We start from the raw sequence: 25618 nt of genomic DNA, 5'->3' as shown, positions 1-25618 counted from the left end.
TAGGAAAAAAAAGGGTGAAAAACAAACAAAACGAATCAAATTTAAATAACTGTATTTCCTTAATACGTACATAATTACTCATAATAACTCGGCCGCTCGTCCTTAATGCCTAAGCCGTCCCTACGTTTACATTACATTACGCATAAACTAATTATACGATGTGGTTTATAAAACATTTATCAAACATGTTTGTTTGCGCACTGGCTTACCAAAAGTTTTAGAATCGGTGCGTTTAAAACTATTACAGATTAACAAAGCGTCTAGAATTTGTTTGCGACAGTTCCCTTGGCGTTTCGTGATCTGTGGCGCGTTGCTATGGTTACCGAAACAAATAATGTACACAGGTAATACAAACAGTATGCAGACTATATATAGTCAGTATGTAGACAAAAGATTCAGATATACAGATGTTTTTAGAGAACTGCCGTAAAATCCGTGCCGATTTTTCGCACGGGGAGTTGTGAATTAAAATAAAACAAAAAAATTAAATTAAATACACTTATTTCATCAATAAATTTACATCCAAAAGTACCCCATGGCACGTTAGCGTCGAAAATACATTTCTCAAAAATAATTGTCGGTGTTGCCATAAAGCCTTAACATTCTTAATGTTGCTAGTTGTGAATTTGTATCGAAATGCTTCTCTAAATTAACAGTGAAGATTTTTCATTCGCCTGTCACAGATGATAATAATCAACATTCGACTTTTTAGATTACAAAAATAATAATTCTTAAAACATAATTGTGATTTTAGGTCAGTTTTAATTGTGTGTAAAAGTACATCTTTAATCAATTACACCCACATACACAGTCCACTGAGTTTCTCGCCGGATCTTCTCAGTGGGTCGCGTTTCCGATCCGGTGCTAGATTCTACGAAGCACTGCTCTTGCTATAGCAACACTCCGGTTTGAGCCCCGAGAGCTCACTTACACGCAAGGGTAACGCTGATATAGCCTCTCAAGGCTATCAGCATAGGTAGAAAAAAATTTTTATTGCATAATTTTATTTACATACGAATGTGTTTTTATGATGTAGTACCGGCGGAATATAGCGCGCGCTACACATGCTCCGACAACTTAAATAATTACAACATTACAACGGAATGAATTGGTTTCATTAAATATAGACCTAGCTCGGGTGTAAGGGTCTCAAGAGCCCATAGACATCAGAAGGTAAACGCCGTCGCCCGTCTTGAGGCATGAGGTCGAACTCTCGTGTCTCATCCTTCGAACCGTGCGAGTATATATTTATTTAGTAGCCGAGCGCGAACCGTCGATAGATTGACTCTCAATTAAAGCGTGCGGAGCGTCGGAATACCGACTATTACGCAGTTCGATTATAGATATTAAGTATCGACCTGTACGGATGTGTCTTAGCGCGCGCACGTACAACACTTTTAATAAGATAATAACATTTATAAATAGCCATATTCTTTCAAGTTTTTTCAAAAATCCTTCAGCAACTTTCGAAAAATATGTGTAACTTATTTTCAGTACTAATATAACTAAAAAATAAATAAATACTCGCATAAGCTCAAACAAAACCGAGTGTAAATGTGACGACTAGTGTCGTGTCGCGATCCGCTGTCACATCGCTACACTGCAGTGTACGGTCGCCATGGCCGCCACTGTATCCAGCTTCAACTACATCCCATAAACGAAATACAAACGTGGTCCAACATAAACAAACAGACATACATTTGTATACATCAGATACAGAATTAGGTTATAAAAATGCACTTACTTTTCTTTAAAAAAAAACCAATATTATTAAATAACGATACAGTAATACAATGTTGTGCTGTCGACGGTACACACACAAACAAACATACTGAATCAAAACGAACTAATATTAATGTCATGTATTGCACGTAATTAGTCTAGACCAGTGGTGGGCAAACATTTTTAATGGCGGGCTACAAAGTCTATATATTAAAGCTTTTTGATAAACAAAAGACCTTTTATTTTTACGCCTTTTTAGGCGTGTGAGACGTGAGGCGTGTGATAGATAGGTGATAAGAATGGCATTTTCCCAATAAATAAACTAATACCTGTGACAGACTGCCGAGATACTTATAATGATGGCAAGTTAACTATGATATAATGAACGCTCAAAACACCCCTGACGAATTGCAGCTTTCATTAAAAATTCCAAGATTTTCAATTATAAACGTCAGATTTTATTTTACGCGCCAAAATGGTGACTAGAATATTTAAGATGGATGGACTCTCGGCGGGCCGGATTAAATACTTCCGGGCCGCACTTTACCCATCACTGGTCTAGACTAGGCCATTAATGTACGATTAAGTACTTTAAGATACAACAACTCTCTTACTAATGAACTATCAGAGTCACGTTCGTCATTACTCCTTCTAATATATTTATAATAATAATAAATAATACTTTTGGAGTCATACCAAAGCACCTTCACCATCAAGCTATTAGATTTACCCAAAAATATTTTTTTACAATGCAAAAAGCCACAATTTTAAAAACGTGCCGGATTGTTCGGAAGGTTTTTGCAGGACGAAACATCAGACGAAATTAAAACTGAAAATAAACTCCACTTGGCCTAGGCCCGTGGTTTTCAGTACTCACCGAAATTCATAAAAATTCGAGAATAAAAACTTTGTACATAATAAATAATACATTAAGTATGCGAATTAAAAAAAAAGTTAGCAATTGGAATCTAAGTAAACAAAATTTCTGTCAAAATGTGCGTGGAGCAATTTCAAAGTATCAAAGATCGGTGGGAGGACCACAGCAAGTGTTAAGGTGTTTGACTTCAGTGTCATCCAAGGATAAAAATGAAGATTAGCAGTGTATCGATTTAAATATAATATCATTTAATAGCATTATCGTATTTTAAAACGAAATACATCTATAATTAAACAATACGTAATCTTTTTAGCGACGAACGGAACTGAGATAATACATAATATAATTTATCTTCATAATTAACTATTCGAAGCTAAACTATACAAAAAAAATTATAATTAATTAACTTAAACAATCGTTGTTAAAGCAAACAATGGCAAGATCCGGTGATATCACTTACATTATAACTAAAATAATTGTAACAATAATAATAGACGAGTGATTTTCGTTTAAAATTTTTAAGAAATAATCTCTTGAAATATTGCGTGAAAGTCTGTGCGCGTGGAGTGGTTGTAGTCTGGCAACACTCAACAATCGCAAAGTCTGTGCCGTAGACATGTTATTCATTTACTAAAGAAACCGAAATACGGATTTGGCTTAAAGGACTTTGTTTCCAAGACAGTAAAATATATTTAAAAAAAAATACATGTATTACCTACTTATCGACGAGTGAGAGGCTTTTTTGTTTAGGCGACATTTTTGCAACTTTACAGGAGAGCCATTTAAAGTTTAAAACTTGGAAAAAAAAAACAAAAAGCTATTTAATTAAGGAAACTTAATTGAAGTTATAACGAATTAAAAAACTATCCCAGTTTAAGGTGTATAGTTTTAATGATGTCCATGTAAGGTATAGTTCAATGGTGTTATATCGACTGTAGGACTGACTCCTTTCTCGAAGTTTCGTGCGTGTGAAGCTGCCCGTCCGCCCGCATGCATGCCCCTCCGAGACCCACGAGAACAAATAGGGATGTGCGCGTTATAAAGTTCAATTAAAAACATCGAAATGTCGATGCTAATACCAAATAAAACGCACCTTTATTTACAACTAGCGACCCGCCCTCGCTTCGCTTCGGAAACTGTAATTTATTATTGATTTCTCCACTATTTAATGGATGTTATTATACATATAAACATTCGTCTTCAATCACTCTATCTATTAAAAAAATCGGTTGTCTGTAAAGTCGGTTTACTGATAGTTGAACGTGACAACGTCATAAGAAAATACTGATGAAATGTTTTGTCAATTATAGCATAACCTACAATCGCTGTACTAGCGGACCGGTGCTATTTATTTTAATGATGAAAGCACGAATATTCGACAATATATCACTGCACATATATTTAATATCGAAAGAATCATTACCGCAATTATCGTTGCTATAAACAATTGACGAGCGTTACCATGCGGCGTTACCTCAGAGCGAGGTAACGCCGCATGAGTCATGTTTTTTCATGCGCGCAGCCGGCTCCATCGAATTATAAGACGTTGTCACGTCAAAAAACCGCATCAAAATCCGTTGCGTAGTTTTAAAGATTTAAGCACACATAGGGATATAGGGACAGAGAAAGCGACTTTGTTTTATACTATGTAGTGAAGATAAATGTAGCGTATTAAGCGAAATGTCGCTTAAACCAAATAGCCTTTCACCCCCTCGTTATGATGTTTATCTTGAGTATTTACTTGAAGTGTCTATCGCGACATGGTCACACAATATCATAAAGTCAAAATTAATTAAATTGTATCTTATCATTAAAATAATTGTCATTTAAAATCAGAGTATCTTCAGTTTTTAATGATCACGTAATTTCGGATCCTCGCGATCCATTAACGGTGCTTCTAGGTACTTCAAGCACCGGTCACCGTCCTCACCGAACCCGTCGCTTGCGACGAAGGGCTCGGCGAGTAAATTAACCCACAGACACAGCCCACTGAGTTTCTCGTCGGATCTTCTCAGTGGGTCGCGTTTCCGATCCGTGGTAAATTCTGCGGCGCACGGCTCTTGCTAGGGCTGGTGTTAGAAACACTCCGGTTTGAGCCCCGTGAGCTCACCTACTAGCTCGATGAATCTAGAATAACCCACCGAGGTTACTAGAATAGGTAGGAAAAAATGCATAATTTTTTTTAATGCCCTTGTAGGCATACGAGCGTACGGCCCACCTGATGGTGAGTGGTTACCATCGCCCATGGACTCCAGCAATGTCAGGGGCAGAGCCAAGCCACCGCCTACCGTAGTTACGACGGTCAACAGTTACTTTTGCCGCACAATCGCGCTAATTCGCTCGCGTTACAATTTGATGATTTTATGTCAAAATAATTTTGTTTGAGCACCGACTCGAATACAAAATCGACTGGTGGTAGGATCTCTTGTGAGTCCGCGCGGGTAGGTACCACCGCCTTGCCTATTTCTGCCGTGAAGCAGTAATGCGTTTCATTTTGGAGGGTAGTTCTAAAACTTATATCTTAAAGTGGGTGTGCCGCAGTTACGTTGTAGATGTCTATGGGCTCCGGTAACCACTTAACACCAGGTGGGCTGTGAGTTCGTCCATCCATGCACTAGAAAAAAACAAAAATCGGAAAATAATAAACAATAATAAATATATAACTATGAATAAATAACGCGCGGTCATCCGCCCCCAAATTAGGACTTCCTAGTTTATGGGTACCAGAGACTGACATACGCACTTATATACGTTTAAATATACAAATATATAGAATAATATAGATAATAGTTTGCCTGACGCGGGAATCGAACCTGCGACCCTGGGCGCAACAGTCAGGGCCGCTAACTACAGCACCACCGAGTCAGTCAAAAATAAACTAAGATTTTCGTCTTAATCGAGATTTATAAAAACATCGTCTGTCGCATATTGTGTTCTATCGTCTGTGGACGCGCGCATTATCAACGAACAAACACCGAACCGTCTAACGAATTCAATCTATTTAAAACCAAACATTCAAAATCGGCAGCTTTTTTTTTAAATTTTTTACATTTTATTTTGTACCAACGTGTAAAATTATATGTTTAGTGTTGTTTCCCGGTGATTCGCACGTATATATTGTAAAGACTAAAATTATCGACTACCCTACATAGGTACTGTAATTATTAAATATACTAGTGTGTCTCTAAAAAGGAAAAAAAATATATATATATATATTAAAAAAAAAAGTATTTTTGTTTGTACAATTAACATGAAACTACAACTTATGTCTAATATCTTATTTTGTCAATCAGCAAAATTTGTTGATCGCAAAATTTTTTGAGAATCGCATTCTTCGGATGCGAGTCGTTTTTGTTGACGGTACTCGGCTCGTGTCCGTGACGTCACCGCGACACCAGCTCGGAAAATACACAAATAGTTTCCGCAACCGGACATCGACCCCCCCCGCTCCCCCCACCGGGGGACCAGGGGGTCACGTCGGGGGGCGGGCTGTTGTCTCGCATCGTCGTGCAAGTTCTTGATATGAGTAAATAAAGAAAGCTATTCTGTCCTCAACACATAGCGCCGCATTGAGATTCCTAAGGAGTGCGCGTGTCTACATGATCTGCTAAAACGTGTAAAAAAGGGGGCCTAATATCAATTGTCGAATTACAAAACTAAATATTATCATTGTTAACAACAGACTAAGTCGTTCACATAATACACACAGTTGTGAGTTCAGGTAAATGTGGAGAACGCGAATGGGTCTAGAACCAACTGAAGACTGCAGGGTCGTCGCCGGTATTCTTTGAAACCGATAACTATTGTTCGTCGAGCGGTTACCCGATGAGCCTGGGAGCGTGTAGTCCCCGCAGCGGGGGCGCCAGCGGGGGCCGGTGGGGGGCGGAGGCCCACTCGGACAGCCTGCCCCCCGCGGCCAGGCGGTGCGTCAGCCGGTGCGCTATGGAGAAGCCGCCGCTGCCTTCCAGCTGCGTGAGCACTATTATCACTTGTCTGTGGATCGAAATCAACAGGTTAGTCAGTCCCCTCTTGGTCCATATGATCATTGTTGAGGTTTTTTTTATTGCTTAGATGGGTGGACGAGCTCACAACCCGCCTGATGTTAAGTGCCACCCACCTTGAGATATAAGGTCTCAGTATAGTTACATCAGCTGCCCCACCCTTTAAGCCGAAACCCATTACTGCTTCATGGCAGAAATAGTCAGGGCAGTGATACCTACTCGTGCGGACTCACAAGAGGTCCTACCACCAATAAATAAGTAACAGTCATTCCCCGCTGCGGCGGGTCACCTGTGCAGCGGCGGCACCGAGTCGATGGTCTTGAGCTCCCCGCGCGTGGACACCACGTTGTAGCTCTCCTGGCAGTCGCACTTCACGTGGATCCACTTGTCCGCGTGCCTGTTCTCCACCATCACCACCAGCCCGGCCCAGCCCTGAGAATATTCAAAATGACCTTTAAAGTAGTTCTTCTTCATCATCAAGCCACCGGCAGACGCTAGGTACCTTGGTGAGATAGTACGCGGTCATGCCCTGGCGGCCCTCGTGGCGCTGCCCGCGCGCCAGCGTGAGGCCGATGATGGCGTCGGCGAGCAGGTGGGGCGGAGGCCGGGGGCGCCGCAGCCGCAGCGGCTTGGAGGCGTGCGCGGCGAGCACGTGGCGCGGCCAGTCGGCGCCGCCCGCCGCCTCCAGCCCCGTGTGCCAGTGGTTGAAGGCGAGGCACACCACCAGGTACCAGCCCTTCTCCAGCATCTTGTGGCATCCCACGAAGCCGCGCACCTTACACCGGGAATTGTTTTTTTTAAATGAGGAGCATCGCAGCAACCGAGGAGGAGGGATGGGACGAGGTCACAAGCTTGCTGAGTAAATAATGTTTCCCGAACAAGTACAGTACGATAAACACCTCACGCCCGGCATGTATTTATAGAACAAAAAACTACTAAAAACAAAACATATTCTGTGGATATTTAAAAAAGATCAGCTGTATGAGCTCCCCGGCGGCGCTGATGGTCTACCTGTCGCTTGCTGTGCGCGACCAGCTTGCCGACCTGCGCGGTGGGGCCCGACCTGGTGCGGAACACCACCACGCACAGGTCCAGCTGGGACCGCTGGCTTTTTGCAGAGTTCCTTGAAAAAAATTAGATAATAATTACCAACCAGCAAGTAATTTCGCTAAATCTACTTAACCAAAGCGAGAGTATTGCGGAGTCCACGGTGACTAACCGCTGACCATCAGGAGGATCATGTGCTTCCTTGTCGGTAGTGATAACAACAAAAAAGTCAAATCTTCGCCTGTTTACGAATGACTTATTTTTTATTAAAAATAAATGGGCTATAATTTTTGAAAAATATATCATGGGCGACATGGCCTAGAATGGCTACGAGGGTCTGCAGCACACCAGCTGGTCCCCTGGCTGACTTTGTACTGCCTTAAAAATACAGTAATCCTCCCTGTAATACGGTAGATTGGTTCCCCGTTATAGGAAACGCGTTGTAGGACTGTGTTCACTTAACGCGCTTCTCGACCTCATATAACGCGTTATATACAAACATAATACAATATAACCAATATTTTTACAATTCAAAAACTAGGAACGCAAATTTAATTTAATTTTACAACAACACAATTGACACAATGTGCAAAGAGGTACGCGAAATTAATTATAAACTATACCAATCATTACAAAATTTCACAGTATAGAAATATAATGTGAGAAATCACCGCGTTATATGGGGGAATACTCGTGTTATGCGAGGGAATGAAATCGCGTTATATGAAAATGCGTTATAAGAGTAGCGTGTTATAAGGGAGATAACTGTAACAAACAAATCTGGGAAGTAGAGCACAGCGTCACTTATGTGTGTAAATTTGCAAATGACCCAGCTCGGTTTACGTACCCAATACGGGATGCTTTTTTTTTTCTTTGATTGGTAGACGAGCTCACAGCCCATCTGGTGTTAAGTGGTTACCGGAGCCCATGGACATCTACAACGTAAATGCGTCACACGGTCTCAAGTATAGTTACAACGGCTGCCCCGCCCTTCAAACCGAAACGCATTACTGCTTCACGGCAGAAATAGGCAGGGTGGCTCAAATATCGAGAGTTTATTACAATTTTCAGATCAAAAAAGTACGAGCCGGCGAGGCGCACCTCTGGCCTTCCTGGAACAGCGTGAGGTCGAGCTCGGTGGGCTGGTCCGCGGTCAGCAGCAGGCACGTGAGGTGGCGCGTGGAGGACATGGGGGGCAGGATCCCGGCCAGGCGGACCTCATGCCACCCGGAGCGGACCTTGCAGATGTCGATGCAGTCGAAGTACCTGAAACCGAATACAGGTGGTAGGACCTCTTGTGAGTCCGCGCGGGTAGGTACCACCACCCTGCCTATTTCTGCCGTGAAGCAGTAATGTGTTTCGGTCTGAAGGGTAGAGCAGCCGTTGTAACTACACTGAGATCTTAGAACTTATATCTTAAGGTGGGTGGCACATTTACGTTGTAGATGTCTATGGGCTCCAGTAACCACCTAACACCAGATGGACTGTGAGCTCGTCCACCCATCTAAGCAATAAAAAAAAAGGTTGAGTCATCCGAATCGGCGCGGCCCCGCGGACCGGTCCACTACTGGACCGTGGAGAAATGGATTAAATGGTTCACCATTATAAGCAGGTGAACGGCCCGTCTTCCACTGAGTACTCTCCGCAAGCCATGAATGGACATGTCATAGCGTTTGTTAGTAACTCTAATCATTCTCAGTTTATTAACGTCAATTGTTGTCAAAAGTTTGGTTTTAAGCATGAAGACTTAAAATTATTAGATACTTGCTGTACCCGTCCGCTTCGCTGGGCATTTAAAATGAATATTATTATTTCTCAACCCCACAAACGTTTTCATCATATGAACATCCCCGCAACTGGTGTAGGGAGTCCAACACTCATATAAATATTAGCCTATCCCTTAAGTACATGTATTTTCTACATGAGTACCTAGTTTCAAGTTGACTTGAACCATGCATCCGATCAATCAGTAGTTATAACGGAACATCCGTAAAAACCACTGTAGATTTATATATTAATTACATAAGCGATACTAATGTACTAATGTACTAACGACCCACCCTCGCTTCGCTTCGGAAGCATTAAATTTTATTATTGATAACGGAGTCCCGTGGGACCTCATATAACGCGAGTCCTATTACAACGCGGGACCTCATACTACGCGAGACCTGATCCAACGCGAGACCTCATACAACGCGGGACTTCATACAACACGAGACCTCATACAACGCGGGACCTCATACAACGCGATACTTTCTTTTTGTACTTAATATATCGCATTGTTTATTGGAGTTTACTCCTTTAGAATCGATTTACATATATAGGCCCGGGGTATGAAAATTATGGGGACCAAAATCGTACTAGCATGTCACACGAAATGCGTTATGCGCCTGATTGGCTCCTGATTGCGTGATGCGTGCGCGCGCCAATCAGGAGCCAACGCGCGGCCGCGTTATCGCAGGTGACGCCGGGCTGCTGCGCCGGCAGTCCGCCACAAAGCCTCGTACTGATCGCGCGTTTCTCTCATTATTGTATTTTCATATATTTGTTAGTCGTTTGTTTTGTGTCTCGTTAATTTGTTAATAATCTGTAGTGTATCGTGTTGTCGTAATATAGAACTATTTCTCGTATTGTTTCGTTTAATTTTTTATATCCAGTAAACTCCAGTCGTGCGTCGGAGCGGACACACACACTTTTTTTTTTGGTGTACAATATAGAATACTCTCTCTCTAAGCATCCCTAATTGAGTATAGCAGTATGTAATAAACACGATCCGGTACTTGAGCACGTCGTCGAAGCTGATCCAGAAGACGCCGTGGTCCCGGTCGTGGTGCGGGGGCGGCGCGGGGTGCGGGGGCGGCGGCGGCGGGGGGCAGGCGCCGCGCCACGTGTAGTGCCCCCAGGGGTTGCGCAGCCGCAGCAGCCGGGCCCCGCCGGCCTCCACCACGTCCAGCACGGAGTACGCGTGCCGGGGGCGAAGCCCTAGCCGCTGGTACTCTTCCTCGTCCACCTGGGAGCGTTACATTCGATTTAAAAGTTTTCGTTACTGGCCTTTATAATTTGATGGCAAAATAAATAGATTTTAAATTAAGCAACGTAAAGTTTTATTTACTATTGACTGAACTCTTATTAAGGATTTTACAATACACATTAAAGTTTCAAAAGGGGCCAAGTAGTGAGGGCACGTCCGCCGGCTGGGGGGCGGTACCTTCATGTTGCCGCCGCCGCAGCTGGCGCCCATGAGGAAGCAGGCCTGGCGCGAGGACAGCAGCTGCGCCCACACCAGGTCCCGGTCCAGCTGCTCGAGGGGCGCGGCGCCGGCCTGCAGCGACACGGACTCGCACGCCGCGCCCGTCAGCGTGCACAGACCTGCGGGCCGCCAGCTCAATATTTATGTATCCCGCACAACCATACCCTCCTCAGGGCTTTACTGGTGGTAGGACCTCTTGTGAGTCCGCGCGGGTAGGTACCACCATCCTGCCTATTTCTGCCGTGAAGCAGTAATGCGTTTCGGTCTGAAGAGTGGGGCAGCCGTTTAACTATATTTGAGACTTTAGAACTTATATCTCAAGGTGGGTGGCACATTTACGTGCCATCGTAGTTAAGCTCCAGTAACTACTTAACACCAGGTGGGCTGTGAGATCGTCTATCCATCAAAGCAATAAAAAAAGAAAAAAAAGAAAGGGCTTGACGAGTAAATTAACCCTCAGACACACAGCCCACTGAGTTTCTCGCCGGATCTTCTCAGTGGGTCGCGTTTCCGATCCGGTGGTAGATTCTGCGAAGCACTGCTCTTGCTAGGGCCAGTGTTAGCAACATTCCCGGTTTGAGCCTCATGAGCTCACTTGCACGTCAAGGAAAAGCTGAAATAGCCTCTCAAGGCTATCAGCATATGTAGGAAAAAAAACCGATGCAACTGATGTTATAATTATAGAAGTACTTATCAATAAAGGTACAAAACAAAACAAAAAAAAATTGATTAGAAAAAGGGAGATTTGCTCATCCCTGGGATGATTGAGACTAAAAAATTTTTTCTTAGTTTGAAACTATATCCGTAAAGACATTCGTGAAAATCGGTACAGTATTTTGGGTATAATATTAGTGCGGGTTAACTTCGAGTTATTTTCTCAGGAGACAGACAGCCACCGCGTTGCTACCACCGAGTGGCAGCGGCAGGAGTTCAGCGCTCACCTTCGATGGCCCTCCCGGAGACCAGCGCCTCGTAGCACCCGTGCAGCTTGGCCACCGCCTTCTCTATCAGCGGCACCCACAGCTGTTTCCTTTTCGCCTGCAAACCATTCTACATGTGGGATCTTGGTTTCTGGTGAAATGCGATCAGATAGGGATCAGCTACTGACGCCGCTGGGGTCCATGAGCCATCAACGGCAATAAAGGATCCATATTTAACATTCACTGTCCCAATAATCTTGTCTGATTCGTGTCCCAGCCGGGATGTCTGTCTGTGCGCCCCCGGTCAACTGTCTCGTGATGAATATCCTGCAGTACCTGCTAGCGACAGTCGACCATCCACCTAACTGTGCCCTTGATTGAATATCTCTCGACAGTCAATTCAAGACTGTATTCACCGCGCACTAATCTTGTGTCACCTTCGAGAAACCTTGATCACGACGGTCTCTGCGTGTCTCCTTAGCACGAGGAGTGCCGAGACTGTAGGTCGGCCGACCCTGACTACAGCACTGGTTTACTGGTGGTAGGACCTCTTGAGAGTCCGCGCGGGTAGATACCACCACCCTCCCTATTTCTGCCGTGAAGCAGTAATGCGTTTCGGTTTGAAGGGTGGGGCAGCCGTTGTAACTATACTTGAGACCTTAGATCCTATATCTCAACCACTTAACACCAAGTGCGCTGTGAGCTCGTCCACCCATATAAGCAATAAAAAAAACTCAGGGGTCTGAATTCGGATAATATCACCCAAGACTTGTATTCTTCGAGGTCTGGTCTGTAGACAGGAGACGGAAGGTACCTGCGAATAGACGAGGTGTCCCTTTTTGTTGGCCGGCAGCAAGTCGTCCAGGGTGAGGGTCCTCCAGCGGCCGTCCTTGCAGAGCCGCAGCTGGTAGGCGCCGATGCTGGGCTCCGCGCGCAGCAGCACCCCGCGGACCAGCGACGACCTCTCCGCTAGCACCGCCAGGGCCGACAGCAGCCAGCAGTTCCCCAGCACGCCTGGGGATCGTGATGTCATTTCCGTTTAGAAATTTTAAGTGCTGTGGTTTCCAGTTACCGTTTAATAAGTTCAGTGTAAGATTGCATGCAGAAAATAAAGTTTTCATAGACCTTACGTATATGTACTTACATTTTAAATTTATACGTAACTAGGCTCTTTTTTTTCTCCAAGTTATCCCACTAGGCGGGGTCGACACTGTTAATTTTTCTCTTCCATTCGCTTCTATCAGCAGTCATCTCAACACTCTCTCCTCTCTCTCTCTCATATCGTTATTCACACACTCCATCCATGTCTTCTTCGGTCGATCTCTTCCCCCTCTACCTTGCACTACCATTTCCATACATCTCCTAGTCACATGCACATATTTCTCTCTACGCATCACGTGTCCATACCACGTATTAATTTTTTTTTATCGGACCTATACGTTACGAACAGATTAAGAATATTTGGCACCTTGCGAGATGTCGGAGGGGCGCGGGTCCCGGAACACCGCCCAGGGCAGGCGGGGGTCGGCGTCCACGTGCAGCTGCCGGGGCCGCAGCCACCTGGTGCCGCTCCCGCAGGACCCCGCGTAGTACAGCGAGCGCGGGCTCGCGGGGAACATGGGGTCCACGTACGGCTCCCCCGTCTGAATGGTTATAATGAGGATGAACTTATAGTAACGTATAGGGTTGGACAGACAGATATTAGTAATTAAATTTATATTTTGTAGCATTTATCGAAAGGTATTTACATTTTCTTTAACTGATCACATTAAACTCACCGCGGCGCACTGCGCGAGCACGTCCTGCCACTGCGCCCACGCGTCCCCGTCGTCCTGCAGCAACTCCACCTCCCCTCCCTCGCCGCCCTGCCACGCACCCTCCGCGCCCTCAGCTATTAAACAAATTAACATCATTTTCATAGCCTTGACTGAAGCCGGACAACACCAGAGTACAGCTCTATCCAATCAGCTCTCCGGGTTCACCACAATCGGTAACCGAGCCAACATATAAACTCCATGGAATAAATCTCCCCCTGTATATTACCCTACATACAGCGCGTTGGAGAGGGCGACTCACGCGAGAGCGGGTCCTCGGGGGGCGCGCGGTCGGGGGGCGGCAGGCGGGGGCTGGTGCACATGTCGCAGCACGCGGCCGCGCTCGCGTTCATGTACGTGCACTCCGTACACGACCACTCCGAGCACTCCGCCCTGGGGACCACAACGAGCGTGAGCACCAAAGATCTTTTTTGCCACGTACCATCCGGCTTTGGAATGAACTCCCCTCCACGGTGTTTTCCGAGCGCTATGACATGTCCTTTTTCAAACGAGGCTTGCGGAGAGTTCTTTATGGTAGGCAGCGGCTTGGCTCTGCCCCTGGCATTGCTGACGTCCATGAGCGACGGTGACCACTTACCATCAGGTGGGCCGTATGCTCGTCTGCCTACAAAGGCAATAAAAAATAAAATAAAAAAAGACCAGACGGACAACCCACCCACCTCATCGTGGCTGGGGACTGTTGATGGATGGCAACTGCAACGGATTTAAATGAAATCTAATCCACGGTCTACCTCAGGGCTCAATGAGGACTGGTTGGAGCTAATCAACATTGATTTTGTTTAAAATACACATAACAAATTCCAACAAGCTCGATTACTACTTCTAGTTCTAATGAGATATACCGGGATAAAGGGATATACTGTAAGAAAGAAAAAAGTTTATGTATTACAGTGAACTTATCTTACTTGGGCTCCGGTGGTGGCGTTTTGTGCCTTGACCCCCGTCTGGGCAGCGCCGGCGTGGGCTTGTTCCGTCGCGGAGACGGACTTCGACCAACTGGAGATAACGAAAAGCGGGAAATGATGAAGAGGTCCGCAGGCGAGAAGGCGGGCATTTACTGGTCGCGTTTTGTTAGCCCCCAGCGACACCACCACTCTACATGTTTCTCCCGCGAAGCAGTCTTGTGCTCTACTTTGAAGGGCGGGACAGCCGTGATACAATAAAGTGGGGGTTTCGGACCTCGTGATTCCAGGTGGGTGGTGGCTATAACGTTATGGAATCTGTGGGCTCCCGGCATCACTTAATTCATTTTTGGGGATATGCCAAGGTCACCAGGTCGGGGGTAAATGACATCAGAAAGATCTTCCACCGCGCGGCTGGTACGGCTCGGTGGAGCGAAGATCCTAATGTTGTCATTCAGAACTCGTATATGAGAAAAGTTATTTTGAATAATATGATTGAACTTGAAACTATACACTTGACACCATGCCGGTCAAAAAAATGGTACAATCTATTTTAAAATTTATTTTTGTTAAAATGATATTTTGATAATATGATGATGATAATGATTTTTTTTTATTGTCTTGATGTGTGGACGAGCTCACAGCCCACCTGGTAATAAGTGGTTACTTGAGTCCATAGACATCTACAACGTAAATGCGCCACTCACCTTGAAATATAAGTTCTAAGGTCTCAGTTTAGTTACAACGGCTGCCCCACCCTTCAAACCGAAACGCATTACTGCTTCACGACTGAAATAGGCAGGGTGGTGGTAACTACCCGTGCGGACTCACAAGAGGTCCTACCACCAGTAAATTGATATTTTAGATAATGGTAATTTTTTTAAAAAGAACAATCGCATTGAATCTCACCGGGCCCGTGGACATCAGCCGAGGTCGTTGCGTGCCTGGGTACGGGCGGCGTCTTGCAGGCAAGGCACAGCGCGGCGGACGCCGGATTGCGGAGGGTGCACGAGCTGCAAGACCTGGACGTGGATTGTTGTACGCATTCATTATTTATTCAGCTTTATGCACAAGAGTACATTTGCGGACTTATGCCTGAAGCATTATCTACCAGTCAACCAAGGCTGGAGTAGAGTTCTATAGTAGGTGCATTCCTTTTTGAGAAATGAGGCCGTCAGCGCAAAAGTGGCCTAAGCTTACTATAGTTATAATGGAGTAATGAGGTTTAAGTTTTCATGAATTTGAATTTGAGTAGGGAAAAAAACAATGGGCCATCACCGACTTTTTGTTGAGACCAATTATTATTATGTTTTTTACTTTTTTTTTTCTTAGCAGACGCTGGTACCTATTTATCATTTACGGGCCTTAGCCAACAAGTAAATAATAAGGAATAAATATTTTTAATGTCCGTTGGTTGAGTTTTCTTGCATTTTTAAAAACTTACAAACAGTTCTTCATGTATTTAATATAGCAGCTTTTTGTAGTTGCATGAAAGTATTGGGTTTCAGATCAATTAACTTCAGGATGTGGTGGGGGTGCTTAGGGACAAGGCCTATAGTGGAAATTAATTGGTGGAAAATATTGTTATTATTAAATAATACAAAAAAAGATGTGTGGTGTCGTGGGACACCGGATAGGAACGAAGTTCCTCATTATAAAAATATTAATTTTAAGTTCTATTCGAGGTATAAAGAAAATAAAACTGGAGGTCTCGCAACAGCCCACGGTCATTCGGTAACGTGCGAACTTATTGTGGTACACTTCATTCACGGTTGTTTGCATAAAAGTTAGTGTATTGCGCAAACGAACGCAGATCGTGGTGAATGAATGATAAAAAAAATATATTATTTTTTGTACGTTATTACAAAGTTAAGCCGTACACTGTGTGCATTACTATTATAAATCTTACGTTACGGACGTTTTTTCCCGGTTAGGGTATCCCTCTGCATCGTCCAATAAAGAACTTCGTTCTAACAACAGACATATAATACGTTAGTATGAATGTTGTGTACAGTGAGGTTGCGTGCTCACCAGCAGTCTGCGGGCGGCGGCCTGCTGGCAGCGCAGGCGGCGCACGCGGCGGCATGGGACTCGTTAAGCAGCGTGCAGCGCCCGCACGGCCACGCCCCGCCCTGCCCCCCGCCCGGCCCCCCGCCGCCGCTGACACCCGCCGACTCTGCGGAGCCGACTGTCCCGTTACCCTGCCCGAACCCCTCAGTCTATACAGTACAACGGCTGCCCCGCCCTTCAAACCGAAACGCGTTACTGCTTCACGGCAGAAATACGCAGGGAGGTGGTATCTACCTGCGCGGTCACACATTATCCCCCAGTTTCCCTTTCTGATTAATGACATTAAATGACCAATTACACCAAATATTTTCTATATCAGGTGATCTGGTCTATATCTTCTGTTGCCAGATGGCACTTTCTAAGCAAAAAGAAGATTGCATTATTAGAACGTATTAACCGTTAGAAGCCCTTCGCAAACAGAAGGCTGGGAGCGGGGGCCGACATAGTTACGACATAGTCCTCACCGACAGCGAACAGCAGCTCGTCACTGTTGAGGTCGTGGTCCAGGGACGCTATCGGCACCGTCAGCTTCTTAGGTACATCCGAGTGACTCGCTTCTGCAGCTGTGCCGCTAGTGCTGGGGTCGGAGGGGTTCACCGACCGCGACCTGGACAAATAGTGCTTTTTTTTTATTTCCCTTGTAGGCAGGAGAGCATACGGCCCACCTAATGTGGAGTATTTACTGTCGCCCATGGACTTTAGAAATGCCAGGGGCAGAGCCAAGCCGCTGCCTACCGTGCCTTTAATTTTCTCATCTAAAGCAAACCCCCACGACGGCCCTATCGGGATTACCGTTACCATTCACAGGCGCTCACTAAGAACGGATCTAATGCAAATTCTATCCAGTTAATAGAAGCTATATGACACAAAACCTCTCTTTACCCCGAGTAAATAAAAAGTTATATTATTGTTGAAAAACAAAATTCAGACGGACGAAGCCGCGAGACACGTCTAGTATACTAATATAGCGGGTTGTTTTGAGTTATCGATATAATTTAATTATTATTGTTACCAAATATTGATATTCATTGAGGAGCTGAGTTGATATCTGGAGCCACAGATAGGGGTTATCTGTGTCTGGAGCAGTCAACTGTATCTTGATATATATTGTATATTACAACAATAATTTTATGCACGCGTGTCTGTGTGTGCGTATGGAATATATTTTGTTAATGTATAGGTGTGTGTAATCTTTTTATTTTATAGCTTAGTTGGTTGGACGAGCTTACGGCCCACTTGGTGTTAAGTGGTAACCGGAGCCCATAGACATCTACATCGTATATGCCGCCACCCACCTTGAGATATGAATTCTAAGTTCTCAGTATAGGTACAACGGCTGTCCCACCCTTCAAAATCGAAACGCATTACTGCTTCACGGCAGAAATAGGCAGGGTGGTGGAACTTACCCGTGCGGAGTCACAAGAGGTCCTACCACCAGTAAGTCTTGCGTTTTTTTTTTTTTATTGCCCTTGTAGGCAGACGAGCATACGGCCCACCTCATGGTGAGTGGTTACCGTCGCCCATGGACTTCAGCAATGCCAGGGGCAGAGCCAAGCCGCTGTCTACCGTTTAATACTCTCCACAAGCCTCGTTTGAAGAAGGACATGTCATAGCGCTCGGGAAACACCGTGGAGGGGAGCTCATTCCATTGCCGGATGGTACGTGGCAAAAAAGACCTCTGGAAACGCACTGTGGATGACCGCAGTGGCTCCAGGTAGTATGGATGAACTCTACTCCGGTGGCGGGCGGTGCGATGGTAAAAACGAGATGCCGGTATCATCTCGAACAAATCCTCAGAGCACTCCCCATGGAACATACGGTACAAAATACAGAGGGAACCGAAGTCCCTCCGCAGACCCAGAGGTTCCAAACGATCCGTGAGAATGGGATTATCGACAATCCGAACGGCCCTCCTCTGTATGGAGTCAAATGGAAGAAGCTGGTATTTGGGAGCCCCGGCCCAGAGATGGGAGCAGTACTCCACGTGAGGCCGGACTTGTGCTTTATAAAGCAAAAGTCTTTGTCCAGGCGTGAAGTACCGCTTCGCTCTGTTGAGGACTCCCAGCATTTTGGACGCCAACTTGGCTTTTATTGGCGTATATATTTGTCATATAATAATTATTTTAGCATATAATAAATGTCTGTTTTAATACTAAAATGGGAATGACAAAACTTCTTTATGTATGTACATACAGGGTGTTCTATTGTATGAGAGTAAAAACTTACGGATTATTAGAGGAATGTGCGTGTAATGTAACAGAGGCGTGTGGAGGCCTAGGGCTCCGGCACACGTCGCAGGCTCTGGACGACCACGAGTTGTAAGCGAACCAGCACTCGCCGCATTGCCACAGCCGACTCTCTCGACTAGACAGAGATATGATCAGGTCACACTTTTTTAAGCTACACTTGGGCCATTACAAACGTGCGAACCGAGTCATAAATCATTTTTATCAGACCTCTCGCTCACACTTATAGAAAAATCGGATCGCTCGCTCACACTTCTAGTGTTTTGTGTATAAAAATGAAATCAATTTAATTACACAAAAAAAAAACGTTATTTACAGATAATAATACAAACTAGTGGTCCTGTAGTGGTCGAAATTCGACTATAATTAATTGAAATTGTAAGTTTGTATGTTATCATTCTATCGTCAAAGACTAATAATATACTTCTTTAATGACAGATTTCGCCAAGACTAAAAAAGACAAACAATATTGAATCTATTTTTTTAAGGAATTTTATGACCTGGTAACTAAGACCTTTAAGTCATGTCTTATTTTAATTTATTTTTTTATTTTTATGAAAAATGATAATATGGAGATAAATGAAATGAAATGAAGATGATTAATTTGAGACATTAATCAACTGGGATGAAATTAAATGAAATAAGATGATATGGGATGAAATATAATCTCAGTAAAATGGTGGTTATTTACTGAAACTTTTTTTAGTGGACTTTTTGGAAGATCCCGGGAAGTCCCCCGAGAGTCCAGCGGCTTTGTTTCATTTTCCCACATTTGTGCACTTTCACAGATATTAAACAGTTAATAAACTACCGTTATTACACATTTAAACCTGAAGAAACACTAAATAGACAAAATAAAAAGTCAATATTGAATCTATTCTCAATTTGACCACAGACTATAAGCAATAAGAAAAGTTTGACAATAAGCAAATAGTATGCATGCGTGTGTGTGTCAAATATATGGTAGTGTGTGTAATGTTTTTTTATATTGATTTAATGTATTTTATGCATAATTTAAAAAAATATTAACATTCTGCACTCCTTCTCTATGTACTGTATAAGTGTGGGAAATTTCATACTCCTCTGTCCGCGCAATTTTCGTAAAAACGCGTACAAAGTTTTCGCTTCACGTATTAATATATAGATAATTCTAAACAATTATTAATCAATTAAGAATAGTAATCTATCTATGTCATCGTCTGTGCAGCAGTCTTCATGTAAATTTATTATCAGAGGCTGTATTATAATGCTTCCATGGTTCGCGTAGGATTGTCTAAGATAACTAAAACAATTTTTACAAACACCTACAACCTTACATGTACCAGTCATCAACGACCACGTCATCTAACTAGCTGAACCTGAGCGGCATCCCTTTATCGATATCGAGTTGCGCGGCATTGTCACATCCCTTTGACGTAATGTTTTATGACTCAGTTTGCACGTTTATAATGACCCAAGTATAATAAAAATTCAGACATCAAAGCATGTGAATCTAATGCATAAAGGATTTTATCATTAATACTATGATATGAATTAAAAAGGAATTAAGATAATTATTATTGTAATGTTATAAAAAGGTACTGAAGATATGAATATAACAGAGTCAGACTTCAAGTAAAAAAAAACCTTAAATTGACATTGAGGCGCAAAGTTCTACTTACTTGGTCTGCTGTGTCTCTTTGTTGACCTCCCGAGGGTTATGAGAGACTTTCCCCACAGAGGGCAGCATGTTAAACTTAGGGCTCCCGGGACGCTCCTTCCCAGCCCCGCAGATATGCGAGGTCCTGATGTTACTGGCCGTGTCGGGCGATATGCAATTCTCGGCACCCAAGAGCTCATCAATCCTCGCGTAATCTCCGTCTCCTATGTCGTTAGAGTAGAGAGCCTCGTTCTGGGAATTGCTCATCACGTTTCTTGTATCCTGAACGGAAACGTACGAGTACCTGGTCCCGTTGTTGTTGACTTGCAGCTGAAGATTCAGGTCTTTGTATTTACCTTTGTTCGGTAATGCGTAAATAACGCCTTCAGCATTCGTATCCCAGCTGACTTCCTTGTCGATCAGCTCCAGATTGTCCTCTTCGATTCTGGACTCGGCCAATTCGTTCCGGTTCTCAGTCTTGCCGAGACTGCCGCAGTAATTCGCCAGCGACTTGTGGTAATCGTTCAAGCTTCGTCTGCTCGATATGACTTTGCCTGTGGGTCGTTCTGCGTTCGTCTGTTCGGAGAAGGACCGCCGGTACGTGGGCCGGATTTCTGGTGAATTCTGGGCGCTGATCGAACGACGCAACGACGAGCCTAACGCAGAGGTTTCTGTTTGCGGCCAATCGGGAACTGTTATCATAACTCCACCTGACGACGGAAGCGATGTGGCTCCTTCCCTGCCCAAGGTTTCGTGGCGACCTAAAGTGGTCACGCTCAAGCCTCGGGAATTAGGAATTCTTGCTTGTGCGTATACTCTCGGAGACATGCAAGCTTCACAGTGCGTTCTTATTCCAGAATTCTCAAGAGTACATTTGCTGCAAGACCACTTCTTTAAATGCAAGCCCCTGCTCTGCTCCCTTTGATATTCCTTCACGTAATTCAATTCCCAATTCGATTTTGTCTCATTGCATTTTTTAGGTTTTCTCGTAACAGTATGGAGGCTCCTTAAAAACGACTCTCTAGGGTAGTGCTGGGCAGTATTCGAATATCTTTCTGAGAGCATTAAGCTTGTCGGCCTATTGATGGTACTCCTGTTCTCATCCAAGTTCCACCACTTATGAGAGTTTATCACAGAGCCGTGGGAAAGGGACCTGGAGACACCATGAGCTTGGTCTGTTAGCTGTGTTGGCGATAGCCTGAGGGACTGGAGGTCGAGGTTAAGTCTTCGGCTGTCAGGGTGACTCGAAGCGGGTCTGTATGCTGGTACAGCTAGGGTGTTGGACCTTATCATAGTGTTGTCTGATAAAAAATATATTATTAGAAGGTAAGTAAATCAAAAACATAACTCACAGTGATATAGGTAGCATTCATTACCTTCACCTGATTTATTCTTGTCTGTCATCCCTGGACCTTGATCCTCGTCATCAGAGAGCCTGAAATCAATTTAAATACTTACTATAACACTATAACATATTAATTTATTTTTAAGGGATTTTATGACCTGGTAACTAAGACCTTTAGGTCAAGTCTTATTTTAATTTTAATGAAAACTTTTTTATATGATCAATTTTTTTATGAAATGAAATGAAGTTGATTAATATGAAACATGGCATGAAATTAAATTAAAACGAAAAGAAACGAAATGAGATGATATGGGATGAAATATAATCTCAGGAAAATGGTGGTCATTTATTGAGACTTTTTCGGTGGACTTTTTGGAGGATCCTGAGAAGTTATGTTAAGCGGCTTTGTTTCATTTTCCCACATTTGTGCACTTTCACAGATATTAAACATTTAAACCTGAAGAAACACTAAATAGACAAAATAAAACAAAGCACACAACTTCACTCCTCGCATTCCCGTCAAAAAGTCCCAATAACATATTCAAAACCTTATTAATGATACCACATAAATCGTCACATTTATATAAATGCACAAATAATTAACATCTTCTATTGAGCTCAAACATTCATATCGAGGGGTGTAAGGCTATTTAGTTTAAGCAATATTTTTGCAACTTTACAGGAGCTCCATTACTTGTTTAAAATTTGGAAAAAATATCATACCAAACCTTCTTCAGCTATTTGAATGGAGTAAACTTAATTGAAGTTCAATTAAAACATTGAATTGTTGAAGCTAATACAAAATAATACAGACCTTTCATTACAGAGAGAGAAGAGTCACGTATCAAACGAAATGCCGCTTAAACCTAATAGCCATTTAGCCCTCGATATGTGCTTTTTTTTTATTGCTTAGATGGTTCGACGAGCTCACAGCCCATCTGGTGTTAAGTGGTTACTGGAGCCCATACACATCTACAACGTAAATGCGCCACCCACCTTGAGATATAAGATCTAAGATCTCAGACTTGTTACAACGGCTGCCCTACGCTTCAAACCGAAATGCATTACTGCTTCACGGCAGATATAGGCATGGTGGTGGTACCTACCCGCGCGGACTCACAAGAGGTCCTACCAGTAAAATTATGTACTTAAGTACTAGTAATCAGTAACTGCTGACCTGTATACAGGTGCGTGGGGAGCGAGAGTGTCACAAGCTGCACAGCGCCAAGCAGCTGATACGTTGCGTAGTCCGCACCCACAGCGCCACGCTCTCGACGCCTCCGGTGCAGACCCCACGCACGACCATCCACTGTATGTCACAATACACTTTATGAGCATATAATATCCTATTTCCTCTTCTAGCATTTCTCCTACTAAATGAGACAAAGGGAATTGTAAAAATATATATTTTATTATAAAAAAATATATCTGGAGATACTGTGAATTTGATTCGTTATTTCTTGAGGGATAATCGAAAGGGCAACAGGTTAATGTTGAGGGTTCAACAATCAAAGGCCTGTTTTGGTGTAGTGCTCAATTTTCTTTTATTTTATCATTTGAGAACAGCCATTTGTCTGAGAATTCTCTCTGTTAACAGTAAGTTTGGAATTGGCAAATAAGATAACGATTTGTGAAACTCATAAAGAAGCTAAGGATACTATTTCTACTGCGCAATGTTTACTGCACTAGATAGGTGAACGAGTTCACGGCCCACGTGGTAATAAGTGGTTAGCGATGGTTGTAGACATCACAACGTCAATTCGTACTATTAATTTAATTGAACTTTCACAGAACTGAGTAAATATATTACTTTTTTGACTAGTATAGTTTAACATTAATCATAAAATGAGCTTGTGAATTAAATTTTTGTCTATAAATGCACCTGTCTATTGCCAAATTCAGATCGTGACTCCTGTGGATACCCACCGAACATTGTGTAAATTTTAACAATGAAAACTACATTTTAATATAATTGCTCGAACGCGTCTACTAATAAAAGGGTGTCGGGTATTAATTTCGTTAATGAACTTGGTTACGGCCCGCGCAACAATGGAAATATAACCTAAATTAGAGGTCGCGAAAAATCAATAACTGAACAGCAACAAAGGCATCAGGACGCACCTATAGAATGAGTTTTCGGTCGGTATGACGATGGCTTCCGACCCTGGCGTGGTGCCCTCGCTTCTTCCCGTACGCGAAGTGTATTCAGACGATGAATCTCTACAGTTTTCCCTGGAGGATCCGCCGTCATGACTCGAAATTCTTTTCGTTTCGCATTTTAAACACTTTACACTCTCCGTTGGGTTGATTTGGCCACACACCTGACAGTGCCATTGTAGCACAGATGCGATTGAACCCATTTTAATTCACACATGGCTATTGTACCATTACAATACGTTTTTCACGAAAATAATCCCCAATTTTCGAAAAATGAAAACAGCTGATCCACCATGTTGTTTGTATATAGCTTTTTTTTTGTATTTGTATAGGGCATAGGGATGTACAGAGCTGAGATCATTGAGTATATGCTTAATTTGAGAATAATGTATTTGATTTTCAAATATATTTTTATAATGCCCTATTTTAACTTAATAAAGTACATAAAAAACATAAATCCTGAAAAATTAAAAATGCTGTTAGCTTATTCTGCCATCTACAGGAATCATAAATAACTATTTTTGAATTTTTTGAAATTCACCATTATATTTCAGATAACAGCAGATAGATGACGCTATATTAAAAAAGTTTTGTTCCTTCAATATTTTTCCATTATATTTTGCTTATGAATTATATTTTACTAGTTTTAATTGTGATACTGAAATATATTATATTAGGTACGTTTTGAGCATTTAAATATGTTTCACATTAAGTTCGTTTCAACAGAAAATCTTTAACATCAAATATATTCTTAAAGTCTTCGTAGCCACATTTTGATTTAACATAGAGGTTGTGCAGATATTAGCGAAATTAACAAATTCTGGACAGTGTAATTTTAAGTAATAATTACGGAAACGTTAATCCGAGTGGCCAGGAGAGGCAATTCTGTTCAGTCCAGCGTGTGCGAGCCTGAATTATTGCTTGCATCTGTCAAACGCAATGCTTTTGTCAAGGATTGTGAACAGTGGCTCTCAACGTTTCACCAACGATAGATATATAATTACATAAGTTTTACGATGACTACGGTTGATGATTGATTTCTCCCGCATAAAACATATGTATATAACGTGAAAATATTAGAAAAATACAAAACTACGTCCTTGCATTAATATAAAATACCGTTCACACTAAATCGTTTAATTAAACACGCCCTATTTATATTCGGAAAATTTTGGAAAATGGATACTAGTTTTACGCCCTCTTTGGATGAAAATTTGAGAACCGAGTGTCGGGTTTGTAATGATTACGTATCGTTATGTAAACATTTCTACTGTTTCGGACAATAGGCTCGCAACTAGAGTAATAAAAGAACACCTGGGTATTAAAATTATCAGCTAATTATTCTGGTATGCGTATATAGGTGTTTGTGTAAATGAATTTTTGACTGTCATTTTCAGCGGCTTCAAGCTTCAAGTCAGATTAACATGATGCACACGCATCCAGGTCCGATGAAGATGCAATCTATATATTAATACGTGAAGCAAAAACTATGTATTCCTTTTTACGAAAATTGCGCGGACGGAGGAGTATGAAATTTTCCACACTTATAGAGAATATAGAGATGAAGTGCACTATGCTATTTTTTTTTTTAAATAGTGCATAAAAGA

At 42.9% G+C, this 25618-nt stretch overlaps 1 protein-coding gene across 2 annotated transcripts; it reads right to left on the bottom strand.

The window, feature by feature from the left end:
* Positions 1-35: 35 nt before the first annotated feature.
* On the bottom strand, positions 36-24322 carry LOC101739627 (calpain-D). Of its 2 annotated transcripts, none has more exons than XM_038015314.2 (21): positions 23976-24322; positions 23032-23163; positions 21886-21944; positions 20532-21810; positions 18851-18988; positions 17089-17231; positions 16586-16730; positions 15464-15576; positions 14558-14648; positions 13894-14024; positions 13596-13708; positions 13286-13460; positions 12632-12831; positions 11839-11935; positions 10856-11016; positions 10428-10657; positions 8749-8913; positions 7612-7723; positions 7103-7375; positions 6890-7032; positions 36-6592 (listed from the first exon to the last, which is right to left on the bottom strand). In XM_038015314.2, the coding sequence occupies exons 1-21, from the start codon at positions 24212-24214 to the stop codon at positions 6418-6420; spliced, it is 4314 nt and encodes a 1437-aa protein (XP_037871242.1). In that variant the 5' UTR covers positions 24215-24322; the 3' UTR covers positions 36-6417. The 2 variants fall into 2 exon arrangements, with proteins under 2 accessions (XP_037871242.1, XP_037871243.1); XM_038015315.2 differs by having other exon boundaries at positions 21892-21944; positions 23976-24316.
* Positions 24323-25618: the final 1296 nt, after the last annotated feature.

This window comes from Bombyx mori, chromosome 14 (genome assembly GCF_030269925.1).
Source record: "Bombyx mori chromosome 14, ASM3026992v2".
NCBI classification, from domain to species: Eukaryota; Metazoa; Arthropoda; class Insecta; order Lepidoptera; family Bombycidae; genus Bombyx; species Bombyx mori.
The sequence above is the reverse complement of the archived record's forward strand: the minus strand, read 5'-3'. Positions and strand labels throughout refer to the sequence as shown.

Excerpts from the sequence above, each read along its gene's own strand:
- LOC101739627 (XM_038015314.2), bottom strand. The coding sequence starts at position 24,214 with ATGGGTTCAATCGCATCTGTGCTACAATGGCACTGTCAGGTGTGTGGC. Across the intron at positions 11,936-12,631 it reads GACACCTCGTCTATTCGCAG|GCGAAAAGGAAACAGCTGTG; the intron begins GTACCTTCCGTC and ends AATGGTTTGCAG. Across the intron at positions 11,017-11,838 it reads CTCCGGGAGGGCCATCGAAG|GTCTGTGCACGCTGACGGGC; the intron begins GTGAGCGCTGAA and ends GGCGGCCCGCAG.